General features: G+C 42.6%; 1 protein-coding gene across 12 annotated transcripts in view; it reads right to left on the reverse strand.

Moving 5' to 3' along the window:
• TNRC6B (trinucleotide repeat containing adaptor 6B) overlaps positions 1-13,579 on the reverse strand; it is a 296,001-nt gene that overhangs the window by 17,563 nt on the left and 264,859 nt on the right. For all 12 annotated transcript variants that reach the window (XM_074390906.1, XM_074390915.1, XM_074390905.1 and 9 more), the window contains 4 exons: positions 7,329-7,466; positions 4,964-5,140; positions 3,024-3,170; positions 2,676-2,771 (listed from right to left, as the gene is read on the reverse strand). In XM_074390906.1, coding sequence (XP_074247007.1) covers positions 2,676-2,771; positions 3,024-3,170; positions 4,964-5,140; positions 7,329-7,466 — 558 coding nt within the window. The remainder of the gene's footprint in view (positions 1-2,675; positions 2,772-3,023; positions 3,171-4,963; positions 5,141-7,328; positions 7,467-13,579) is intronic.

A 13,579-nucleotide genomic window follows, 5' to 3' on the forward strand; every position in this document is an offset into this window, starting at 1 on the left:
CTGTTCAAACAGATTCTTTAAAAACAATCAAGAAATATTCACTAAGGGCTTACTATGCATATGGCATTGAATCAGTGCTGTGAGTAACATAAATAATTATCCCCAAGAACCTCAAGCTCAGATGGGAAGGCAGAACAGATGAGCAACAGAACTGGTGACCCCAATATCATCACATATGTTCAATATGCAGAGGAGATCAAGAATGCTGGGCTTGCAGCAAAGGCTTTACAAGGACAGTTCTTGAAGGAGTTACATAAATGGATGGGCACAAAGAAACAGGAAAGCGTAAACCAAGGTTCAACATAAACTCTCTCTATATATGGAATATGATGCCCCTCAATTGTGGTTGAACAGTTCACAGAGGCAGAGAGGTAAAGGAGGTTATAAAAGTAGGCTGGGGACTCCTTAAGATACTATTAGGAGTTTTTTGCAACTGATTCAGAATGGAGTGTTTAAACTACTGTGACAGCAAACAGAATGAAACAGAGGAATGGATATTTGAAATATGATTGCAGAATAAGCCACTAAGGAGAAATCATCACTGCCTGGGATCCAGGAACTAACGGAGAGAGGAAAAAGGAAGAAAATACTGAGATTTTATAACTAAATGATACATGAGATCATTATTAAGAAAAAGAAACATAGGCCAGGCACGGTGGCTCACACTGGGAGGCTAAGGCAGGCGGATCACTTGACATCAGGAGTTCAAGACCAGCCTGGCCAACATGGTAAAACCCCATCTCTACTAAAAATACAAAAATTAGCCGTGTGTGCTGGTGGGCACCTGTAATTCCAGCTGCTCAGGAGGCTAAGGCAGAAGAATCACTTGAACCTGGGAGGTGGGAGGTTGCAGTAAGCCAAGATTGCTCCATTGCACTCCAGCCTGGGCAACAACAGCAAAACTCCTTCTCAAAAATAAATAAAAAAAAAAAAATAAAAATAAATAAATAAAATAAAAATGAAAGAAAGAAGCATAAAGGCCGGGTGTGGTGGCTCATGCCTGTAATCCCAGCACTTTGGGAGGCTGAGGAGGGCAGATCACCTGAGGTCAGGAGTTCAAGACCAGGTTGGCCAACACAGTGAAACCCTATCTCTGGAAAAAAAAAAAAAGAAAGAAGAAAGAAAGAAAGAAAGAACAAACAAAGGAACGTAGCTGAGAAAGAAAAACACTTTTGGGGGTGGGGAGTATAGGTTCAGTTTTAGACAAGTCTGAGGTGATTCTTGGGCCATTTCTCAGGTGAATTTCCAATTATTGGAAAAAGATACATAATTCAATCTGAGATATGGGCATGTATAGGAGTAAAAGAGTTGGGTAACCAGACTAAGTTTTTATATGTAAAAGAAATCCTGGCCGGGCGCAGTGGCTCAAGCCTGTAATCCTAGCACTTTGGGAGGCTGAGGCGGGTGGATCATGAGGTCAAGAGATCGAGACCATCCTGGTCAACATGGTGAAACCCCGTCTCTACTAAAAATACAAAAAAAAAAAAAAAACTAGCTGGGCGTGGTGGCTCATGCCTGTAATCCCAGCTACTTAGGAGGCTGAGGCAGGAGAATTGCCTGAGCCCAGGAGGCGGAGGTTGCGGTGAGCCGAGATCGCGCCATTGCACTCCAGCCTGGGTAACAAGAGCGAAACTCCGTCTCAAAAAAAAAAAAAGAAATCCTACAAAAGCAAAATGTATTCAAAACATGGGATATAGAGATGTCTTCTTTACTTGCTAGGAACCAAGGCAAGTTATATCAGCTCTCAGAACCTCACTCAGTTTCTTTACCCACAAAATAGGGGTAACAACAGGACTTACTCATGGCCTTTGGTGAAGGTAAAATAAAAATTCGTGTGGAAGGTTTAGCATGATGCTTGGTCTGTGGGATCATTCAGTGAGTGGCAGGTTATGGCTGCACTACTGATATAACACCAAGGTGGGAAGAAAAATAAGACAGTCAGCAGCCCCCCAGTCTGTAGCACCTTCGCAGGTGGCTAAAGGTCTGCTTTATTGGCTTATGTGCAAAGCACATTAAGTCATTAATGACTTTAACAGCTTAAGGTCCAACTTTTGCTGAAGCTGGCAATACTGAAGGTGCCAATATTAATACGTCTACCAATCGGTAAGGCACTGTGCTCAGTGAGTGACTTTAAACCCTTCATTATATCCCCTAACATTTCCATTTCCTATTGTCTTTCAGAAAACATGAGGAACCTACCAAATGATGGTAAAATTAATCAAGGTCCTCTTTCTATTTTTCCCCCTTTGGCCATCTGCCCCTAGCCTTTGTCTATAAGTGGGAGGATTTTCAGAGAAAAGCCAGTGATAATTGGCTACTTTAGGAGTAAGAACCTGGTCTTAACTGGTTCTTCTCATGACCCATGATTTCTTGGCAGCCTTGTTAAAAAAGAAGCATGTGTGTCATTAGGACATGACTCCAGCCCTCTAAATATGCCAGCTCCCTGCAGTTATGTCACTATTGGCCTCATCCCAAAGTTGTATCTGCCTCATCCTCCCTGAGAGTAGAAGTTCCTCAAAGACATAGCAAATATAAAAGGTGTGCTTCCCTCTATACTGACCTATGCTACTGAACGGTCACAGTATACCTTACGAAATACATGCCAATTTCCTTTATAAAAGGGAACCTGACGAAAAAGTGCTAACCAAAGGGAAACAAAAAATTTATGCTCATACCTGAAGTGCTATGAACGTTGGTAAAGGAATTGTCAGAGGCACTGTAGGGCCAGGCACCAGGTGAAGGCAGCGAGGTGTTGAGGGAAGAATTAGACCCTTGGGTAGCAAAGAAGAAGAAGAAAATACTGAAGATAAATGTTGGTATATAACCAGTAAAACCTTGAGAGTATTTTATTTAAACTTCAACAGGCTGGAGGACAAAATATGTCTGACAAATAAAGGTGAAAAGCAATATTCTGACTTTTGTTGGTTCAACTTTTAGGTACCAGCAAGTACAAATGAAGTCACAGACTGACAACTAGGAAAATGCTGTGTGTTGAGTATACAAGAGATGCTTTGCTCACTTACCTGTGGTGTTATCCCGCAGCAGTTGGTGGTCAGTATCTACAATGGGAGATGTGGCTGTACCCCCCAGCACACTTCCTGGGGTGACATAGGGGTCAGATTCAGGGTCAATGTTTTGGATACCTTTCCATGGCACTCCTGGTTGGAATTCTGAGACAAGGAAAACAAATATTAGAGCAGGAAGGTTGTTAAAAAAAATTGATATAGTATTTTTTTAATATAAGAAATGGGTCTGTGAGTCTGGGCGCGGTAGCTCACGCCTGTAATTGCAACACTTTGGGAGGCGAAGGTGGGTGGATCACAAGGTCAGGAGTTTGAGACCAGCCTGGCCAATACGGTAAAACTCCGTCTCTACTAGAAAATATGAAAATTAGCTGGGCATGGTGGGACATGTCTGTAGTCCCAGCTACTCGGGAGGTTGAGGCAGAAGAATCACTTGAACCTGGGAGGTAGAAGTTGCAGTGAGCTGAGATCATGCCATTGCACTCCAGCCTGGGTGACAGAGCAAGACTCCATCTCAAAAAAAAGAAAAAAGAAAAGAAAAGAAATGGGTCTGTGAAAAATAAAAATACTGAATTTATATACTGATTTTCATCACAAAATTAAGGAAAAAAATCAGCATGAATATATACTCCTGCCAACAGCACGTATGTGTTATAACACTGTCTGTGGGGTGAACTTGAAGCCACAGCTCATGCCTGGCCCTGGTAACCTGATCCTCCTGCTCCCAGGAGACTTCAGGCCTGAAGGCAGGAAAAGCAGGAGTAAGAACTCTGGTGTTCAAAACAATTATCCAAGCATCTAGGCCAAGAACCGGGTGAAAACATGGGCTAGAGATCAGTGTCCTTTCTCATTTTCTTTACCAGATGTTGGCCAAAATGCAAAAAGTATAATACAAATGCAAGATGGAACGTCCAGGGATAATTTAGCTTAGCAAAAGAAAGCCTAGAATATACACGAGAGCTCAGAATTTTTTTATTGGTCAATTTAAATCATTTAAAAATTTTAAAGCTATGTGATAGAATAAACTTTCATTTTCCCAATTGTTATGAGAAAGAGCAATGTGTACCCTATATGAATGATTTACATCATACAATTTTACTTTAATAAAATGAAACTATACATATTCGTATCACAAACATGTATGCACAGAAAGAGGTCTAGGAGGACATATATTTATGGAATTACTAATTTTAATTTTTGCTTTATTAAATGTTCCCATTTTTCTATCATGAGAATAAATTACTATGTCCAACAAAAGAGAGGGAGAGAGAAAAAAATTAACAAATAATTTCATTGTAATCACGACTGCATATTTAGAACCTAACTGATAATAAATACTTGCCTAACAACTAACAAATCAATTTCAACAGACACTTCAAAAGAACCCATGTTACAAGGCATCCTAGGCATGGGACGAATGCCAAGGCCTAGCTACAACGTCACTTATCTCCAGATTCCCCATCTAACAAAAATTTTCTATCTTTCCACAGCACATGCCTTGCTTCTAAGAGACAATTTTTTTTTTTTTGAGATGATGTCTTGCTCTGTCACCCAGGCTGGAGTGCAGTGGTACAGTCTCGACTCACTGTAACCTCTACCTCCCAGGTTCAAGCGATTCTCCTGCCTCAGCCTCCTGAGTAGCTGGGACTACAGGCGCACGCCACCATGCTCAGCTAATTTTTGTATTTTTGGTAGAGACAGGGTTTCACCATGTTGACCGGGATGGTCTCGATCTCTTGACCTCATGATCCACCCGACTTGGTCTCCTAAAGTGCTGGGATTACAGGCGTGAGCCGCTGCGCCTAGCCTAACAATTACTGAATGAAAACATGGAAGCATGTGCCTTAGTAACATGAGTCACAAAAACAATGTATTCTGAACCTGAAACTTGACAATTACAAAACAAATGCTATCCTAGAAAAGCATTTCCTGGACCATACCTGGAGGCCAACTGGCATTGCTGGATTTACTTCCGATTTTATTTGTTGGTGGAGATTTGGCAGGTAACCAGCTATCACCAGCAGGACCCGTATGGCCACCCAGTGTGTCACCAGGGATGATATCAAACTGGTTGTACGGTGACCCTCCCCGGGTCTTACCAGGGGCCACTATAGCGCCTGAGAAAAGAGAGGAAATTAATTCATCCAGAATAACTCCTATGAATGGCACTTGTCTATTTTTTATTCATTGGAATTCAAGTCTTCTGAAGCTGATGGAGTACATACAAACAGCACTGGAGTAAGAGGTTGCATTAGAGACTCAGCACATAATTACTAAGCAGCAAGACCATGAACAAGTCGTTTCACCTCTCTGAGCCTCTCAGTTCCTTATTTAGGCACACAGGATTGTTCTCATGCTTGACTGTTCCTTTCAGTTTTAAAATTCCATGGTCTTATGAAATTAATGAAATGTCCACAAACTAGCAGTCTTATCATTATCCCTAGTTTCTATGCTAATGACCCAAGAGTGAGAAATGGGGAAAATTCTAACAATCTGTAGCACATAAGAAGGTTTTAACTAAATTTCTACTGATGCTACCCGCCCAGGTTCTTAAGGGCTGGCTGATCAGGCTTAGATTAGCTGGAAGCAGCAGTATAAACAGAGAGTCCATTCGGGAGAAAAGCATCTGCAATTGCTTTAAATTCCAAGGCAATGAGATGGAATTCCCGCCTAGGGTCTTTGCCAGCACAAGACCAGCAATGAACTCTGCAGCTCTGGGATCCATGGCCTCACACATAAAGAACAGCAAATCCTTTGTAACTGCTTTCCTTAGAGCATTTCAGTGGTTTTGCCGGTGCCCCCATCACACATTTTATATGTTACGGGGCAGGAAAATAATTAAAAGCTTAAAATTGCTTTGAACTAACAAAACGTGCATTTAAAATAAAATTTTAGGCGTCAGTGAGATACCAGTCTACTTATTTCTCAAATGAATTTTACATACTGTATCGGGTCACTTGACCTATTCTTAGGATGCTGCTTGTGAAGGGATAAAATTATTTCCAGGGCGATACAGCCTAATGGTATTATCAAAACTATCTCCATGTGCAGCTAAGAGGACATTTGCTTTTCTGGAGCTACTGACAAATCTGGCTCAGAGGCACATTATGGTGAAGCAGTGGAAAATGAAAAGCTCAATTACTTTGGGGATTGCTAAGGAAACGTGAAAACATGATCCATAAACTCTAAAAAGGCAAGTAGAGATTTTGTCTTCGAGATATCCTCTCACGTGCCATTTCCTATTTATTACCATCCAGCTATCATGTCTTTGGGGACAAGGGGACCAGGTGAATCATCAGCCTAAGGAAGCACTGAAAGTGCCCAAAGCTATAGCTTACAGTGGGCTTGGATTATTCTATCCACAAACAGACTTTACAAGGTCAATAAATCATTTTTGTCTTCATGTCATGAGAAACCAAATGATAATGCTGAGGGATGGCAGGCAGAGAGCTCCATGTGGTTATTTCACCAGCCTCCCGGATGGGCTTATTAAAGAGTGGTTTATAAAAGAAACCTGAAAGGCTTCAGACTGAATGACTTGGCTGGGGCTGAGGCCTGCCAGGGCGCTGCAGCAGGAACAGCCAGACACCTCTTTATACTTGGTTCTCATGGATACAGTTAAGTCCAAGTGAATTACTGTCAAGTGAAACAAACACTGAAACAAAGGCTGAAGGAAGGTTCTGAGACCTTTTATCTGTTTTACAGAGAAATAGAGAAGCCCTTACAGAGAATAATCGAGAGGAAAAGCCGACCCACATCACGACCAAAGCCTGCAATACCCTTAAATACTGTCTTGCAGACGCTCTAATTAGAATAAGAAAGCTTTGTGAAAGTTCAAATCTCATGTATTATGATCTATCAGTCATCCTTTGAAGATTAAATGGCAGGACTTTTTTTTTAAAGCTGATGAACTTAATATGGTTCAAATAACCAACAAGATCAGTATTTGTTATGATCCCTTGCTCTGCAAAACAAAGCAAAACAAACTCAACAAGCTGACTCTGCTCGCTCAGCCAACTTATTAGGGTTTCACCTTGGATGCCCAAGTTCACTGCTACCACCTTCAATCGTGATAGCTGAAAAATTCTGCTCCCCTTAATCAGAACTAGCACTTTATATTTCTTATAATTCAACATACATGTGACTCTGTCCTTCCTCCATAGGCGATCACAGGATTCACGAAGAAAAGAATACCAAGAGACTCATTAAGAAAAAGCTGAAGTTCTGTACTTCAGAACAGTATTATAGGACGTTTCATCAAGACCTGCTGAGGGTTGGGGCTCTAACTTTCAGTGCTTCTCTTACCATTTTTGTGCATATTGGCTTCCTGTGTGGCTACAGAGGGCAGCCCCTCCATCATGGAGGTCCACTGTTTAAAGCGAGACTCAGTTCCAGCCTCCTTCCCACCAACCATGCCATAGTCCATGCCGCCAGAGCTGAAGCCTAAAAAGGAGAAGACCACATTTTATAAGTCTCTAGCATCAGTAACAAGAGTTCTGAAGCAGGCCCCAGGAATGCCTTCAGGTGTCATTCAAAGACTAATTCACCAAGTTTCTCCATTCAGAAACAGGTATTTTTGATTCCAAGTTTAGATATTGGCTCTTGCTTCCTAAAAAAGTGATGTCTCGGGGCCGGGCATGGTGGCTCAAGCCTGTAATCCCAGCACTTTGGGAGGCCGAGGCGGGTGGATCACGAGGTCAAGAGATCAAGACCATCCTGGTCAACATGGTGAAACCCTGTCTCTACTAAAAATACAAAAAATTAGCTGGGTATGGTGGCACATCCCTGTAATCCCAGCTACTCAGGAGGCTGAGGCAGGAGAATTGCTTGAACCCAGGAGGCGGAGGTTGCGGTGAGCCGAGATCACGCCATTGCACTCCAGCCTGGGTAACAAGAGTGAAACTCCGTCTCAAAAAAAAAAAAAAAAAAAAAAAAAAAAAAAGGTGATATCTCTCTGTGAAGGTATTAAGATGTGTATGACTGCCATAGATCAGCTCTGTCTCAGTGCATTCCTGCACGCCCTTTTTCTTTTTCATTCAGATGATATATGTCCCAGGCAGAATGCTGGGACTAGCCATTCTCCAACTGAGATGGGGAAGACTACATACAATCAGTGTAGCCCAACAGCAGTGACAGAACTGTCATCAGGGAATCATGGGGAAGGAGAGGCTTTGCAGAAGGGACATGTGAGCTAGAGCCTAAGACAGGTATTTGGGGATGTCAAGGAAACCAGGTACATTTAGGGAATGGTGAGAGATTCAAATGACTCCAATGTTTAGCTAACTCTGGGATGAAGTGAGGCGGAGAGTGGTAGGGGTGTGGAGAAATGAAGAGTCACGTCATGTAGTATTCTTTACATATTAGACCAAGGAATCTGAATTTTTTTTTCTCTAAGACAAGAGATAATAGAAATTTTAAGCATGTGAGAGGATAACTAATAATGTATTTTAGGAAGAGAATTGGCAGCCTTGCGATGGGTGGAGGTCAGGGCAGAATCTGAAAGATAAATTTCAAAGTAGTCTTTAAGCAATGGGGAAGACCCCAAAGATTGAACAGGTGAGTAGTTAAAGAGTTCTCAGTTCACTTTGCCATGAGCCCCAGGTAAGCTTCAGTGGAAGAGTCTTGGGTAACGTTCTCCCACTGCACAGAGCTGGAGAGCTAACGCCACACAGCAGAAGCTCGATAATGGAGTGTAACAGGATCCATCATCCATTTGGGTCAGAATACATATGACACTTCCTCATACAAACTCTCAAAAAAGTAAAATAAAGGACTAAAACAGATGAAACAGGGGAGGGGAAAAACAATAAATGACCACAGAAAAATGAGAAGGAGCCACAGGAAGTGCAGAGCAGCAGCATGGACACAGGCACCCCAAGGAGTGAGCAAGGCTCCCACCACGGCAGAGCCAAACTACCCTGCCCCGAGATGTGTAACTCCAGCCAGAACAGACTCCAGACTGCACCCACCGCAGGTCCTCAGTTTCCATCTAACCAAATCCCACTGAGGGCCCAGGTTGTGTTTTTCTTCCCCTGTGCTTATTTTAGTTGTCTGGGATAGTTTTATAGGTGCATAATAAATCAAATAAAAATCTAACACCTTCCTGACCCATGTTAAAAATGTTGCTATTTATATAAAGAACAGTGTTCTTTCATGCTTTGTAACTGAACTTACCAGTTCAAAATGATTGGTGGGTGGGGGTGGGGAGCAGAAATCTTTAGAATGAGATGAAAATATTTCAAATGAAATTATTATTATTTTTTGGAGATGGAGTCTTGCTCTGTTACCCAGGCTGAAGTGCAGTGGCATGATCTCGGCTCATTGCAACCTCTGCCTCCTGGGTTCAAGCAATTCTCCTGCCTCAACCTCCCAAGTAGCTGGGACTACAGGCAGACGCTGCCACACCTAGCTAAGTTTTTGTAGAGACAGGGGTTTCACCATGCTGCCCAGGATGGTCTTGAACTCCTGAGCTCAGACAATCCACCCGCCTCAGCCTCTCAAAGTGCTGGGATTACAGGTGTGAGCCACCGTGCCGGGCCTTATTATTATTATTATTATTATTTTTTGAGACGGAGTTTCGTTCTTGTTACCCAGGCTCGAGTGCAATAGCACGATCTCGGCTCACTGCAACCTCCGCCTCAAGAGTTCAGGCAATTCTCCTGCCTCAACCTCGTGAGTAGCTGGGATTATAGGCATGCGCCACCATGCCCAGCTAATTTTTTGTATTTTTAGTAGAGACGGGGTTTCACCATGTTGACCAGGATGGTCTCGATCTCTTGACCTCGTGATCCACCCGCCTCAGCCTCCCAAAGCGCTGGGATTACAGGCTTGAGCCACCGTGCCCGGCCCTTATTATTTTTTAAAAAAGAGTTTGAGCCAGTTTTTTCTTTCTTTCATCCTAGGTAGCAGAAATTAGATTGAAGGAAGGCCGGGCACGGTGGCTCAAGCCTGTAATCCCAGCACTTTGGGAGGCTGAGGCGGGTGGATCACAAGGTCGAGAGATCGAGACCATCCTGGTCAACATGGTGAAACCCTGTCTCTACTAAAGATACAAAAAAATTAGCTGGGCATGGTGGCTCGTGCCTGTAATCCCAGCTACTCAGGAGGCTGAGACAGGAGAATTGCCTGAACCCAGGAGGCGGAGGTTGCGGTGAGCCGAGATCGCGCCATTGCACTCCAGCCTGGGTAACAAGTGCGAAACTCCGTCTCAAAAAAAAAAAAAAAAAAAGAAAAGAAATTAGATTGAAGGGCACAGAAGTTGCAAGGAACAAAAGCTATCTCTGACATAAGCCTTAATGGCCTAAACAGGTTGCTCTTTGGGTAAATTACACTTCTGCCTTTGAGAAAACCAGGCCAAGGTGCTTGGATTCCAGGCCACCTGAAAGCTCAGTTCTAATCACTGAGAAAGAGCTTTTGGAAATAATCTAGGATTCTGGCAAAGATTTAAAAGAATGCTAACATTAGTAAGAAGAGGAGGAACCATTCCTTATACATTAATTTTCTTTGAAGTTATTCTAAAATTTTCTGTAAAACCCATAGTAAATTAAATTTCTTTAATTTTAGCTGCTTAGAGGTTTTTTCTGGTGACAAACGAAATGCAGAAAATTAAAGAGTTATAGGAAAAGGGCAAAAAGGCCAGGTGCAATGGCTCACCAGCACTTTGGGAGTCCAAGGTGGGCAGATCACGAGGTCAAGAGATCGAGATCATCCTGGCCAACATGGCGAAACCCCATCTCTACTAAAAATACAAAAATTAGCTGGGTGTGGTGGTGTGCGCCTGTAATTCCAGCTACTCAGGAGGCTGAGGCAGGAGAATTGCTTGAACATGGGAGGCGGAGGTTGCAGTGAGCTGAGATCTCACCACTGCACTCCAGCCTGGGTGACAGAGCAAGATTCCGTCTAAAAAAAAAAAAAAAAAAAAAAAAAGAAGGCCGGGCGCAGTGGCTCAAGCCTGTAATCCCAGCACTTTGGGAGGCCGAGGCGGGTGGATCACAAGGTCAAGAGATCGAGACCATCCTGGTCAACATGGTGAAACCCCATCTCTACTAAAAATACAAAAAAGTAGCTGGGCATGGTGGCACGTGCCTGTAATCCCAGCTACTCAGGAGGCTGAGGCAGGAGAATTGCCTGAACTCAGGAGGCGGAGGTTGCGGTGAGCCGAGATTGTGCCATTGCACTCGAGCCTGGGTAACAAGAGTGAAACTCCGTCTCAAAAAAAAAAAGAAAAAGGGCAAAAAAAGAAAAAAAATCAAAAAAAGAGAAAAAGAAAGAAGAGGAAAGAAGGAAAGAAAAAGAATGAAACAAAAAGAGAGAAAGAAAAAGTAAGCAAGCAAAGAAAGAGCTCAGCAGCTCCATGAATCTTGGGGAAAGTGGGCACCTGATTCATTAGAGACTTGGGGATCAAATGCCACCACAGTAGGGCAGTCCCAGCACTGGCTCACAAGGTTTGGTCAGGAAAAATTATTCAAGGGGTCAGAGAAAGAGTAGGTGAGGAAACTGTCTTGAAAGGTTCAATCTATAAGCCTGAAAGTATGAGGGGAAAAATCAGGCAAAGATGTATATAATTTTCTTTTCTTTTCTTTTTTTTTTGAGACGGAGTTTCGCTCTTGTTACCCAGGCTGCAGTGCAATGGCACGATCTCGGCTCACCGCAACCTCCGCCTCCCAGGTTCAGGCAATTCTCCTGCCTCAGCCTCCTGAGTAGCTGGGATTACAGGCACGTGCCACCATGCCCAGCTAATGTTTTGTATTTTTAGTAGAGACGGGGTTTCACCATGTTGACCAGGATGGTCTCGATCTCTCGACCTCGTGATCCACCCGCCTCGGCCTCCCAAAGTGCTGGGATTTCAAGCTTGAGCCACCGCGCCTGGCCCGATGGGTTTTGATGGAAGGAATTTTGGGGCACTGTGCTCTAGTGGCTGCATTAACAAAGAACAGATGGTGCTTTGCTAGTGACCTTTGGTTATTTACAAACTATCATACCTCTAAACCCAAGAAAATACTGACTTCATTGTACTTTCTACTACAGCAAAACTAAATTTCCTCAGTACAACCAAGTGGTTTCTCTGAAATTTCCAGCTCACAAACAGTGATTTAGCTCAAATTAAGCCATTTAGTTCAGTTCAATGAATATTTATGGACAGTCTAATCTCTGCCAGGCCCTGTGTTAGGAGCTGAGGTACAAACAGAGATAAGACATGCCCCTTGCTTATCACCTGCTTTTATCATTCTTGCAAGGACAACCCTTTGCCTGCCTCATCTGTCCTTGGCAGAATTACCTTCTCTCATCTCCACACACCCTAATTCATGGTCTATTCATGAAAAACATTTGGCTCCATTCTTATATCCTTGAGGAAATGCTCTTAAATTAACTTGTCCTTACACTGATCTTGCCTTCACTCTCTTTGTTTACAGTTCTGTTGTTCGCTCCTCTTTTTCCTATATATTAAAAAACAAACTACTGTTTTATAACTATAATAATTATTTTTTAAAAATCACCCATAATTGGCCATCCTAACACAACTGTTCTAAATCCATGTCCATCCATACACCTGGTATTGATACAATCATAATTGCAGCATGGATACAATTACTCTTCTGTCATTTTTTTACAATCTCCAATATTTATAAAGCTTTGATTTTCACAGGGTATACCACACAGATAAATATTATAAATTTTGATAAATTTTAAACATCAAAAGTGAAATTTTATTAGAAATGCATTTTCTAAGAAGATGAATTACTTTGTTTCTAAATGAGTTCAGATATCCACGGTAACCAAGACTCCTTACTAGAATGAGAGAGAGTTTTCTCTACTGTCTTATTTTAATTTTGTTGACATTAAAGCGCTAAGAAATCTTACTCATATAAATAAGTAGATGGGAACAGAAGGAGTCTTGTTATATCATGAATTACTTCTCTGAATTTCTTTTAAAGTATATGTTCTTTGCCCTAGCCCAGTAACACAGATACTAAAATATAATTTTTAGATAGGTCATTATCACCTAACAATTCAATTCAATGAGGTATATTTTCTTTTTCTGAGACAGGGAGTCCTGCTGTGTCACCCAGGCTGGAGTGCAATTGTGAGATCTCAGCTCACTCCAAACTCTGCCTCCCAGGGTCAAGTGATTCTCCTGCCTTAGCCTTCTGAGTAGCTGGGATTACAGGTGCCCACCACCACGCCCGGCTCATTTTTGTATTTTTAGTAGTAACAAGGTTTTACCATGTTGGCCAGGCTAGTCTTGAACTCCTGACCTCGTGATCTGCCTGTCTTGGCCTCCAAAAGTGCTGGGATTGCAGGCGCGAGCCGCTGTGCCTAGCCTCAATCAGGTATATTTTCTTTCTTTTTTTTTTTTTTTTCTGAAAAGGAGTCTCCCTCTGTTACCCAAGTTGGAGTGCAATGGCACGATCTCAGCTCACTGCAACCTCTGCCTCCCAGGATAAAGTGATTCTCTTGCCTCAGTCTCCCAAATAGCTGGGACTATAGGCAGGCGCCAGCTCAGCTTACTATTTTTTGTATTTTTAGTAGAGACAGGGTTTCTCCGTGTTGGTCAG

Source organism: Saimiri boliviensis, chromosome 21 (genome assembly GCF_048565385.1).
Source record: "Saimiri boliviensis isolate mSaiBol1 chromosome 21, mSaiBol1.pri, whole genome shotgun sequence".
In the NCBI taxonomy this organism is placed as follows: domain Eukaryota; kingdom Metazoa; phylum Chordata; class Mammalia; order Primates; family Cebidae; genus Saimiri; species Saimiri boliviensis.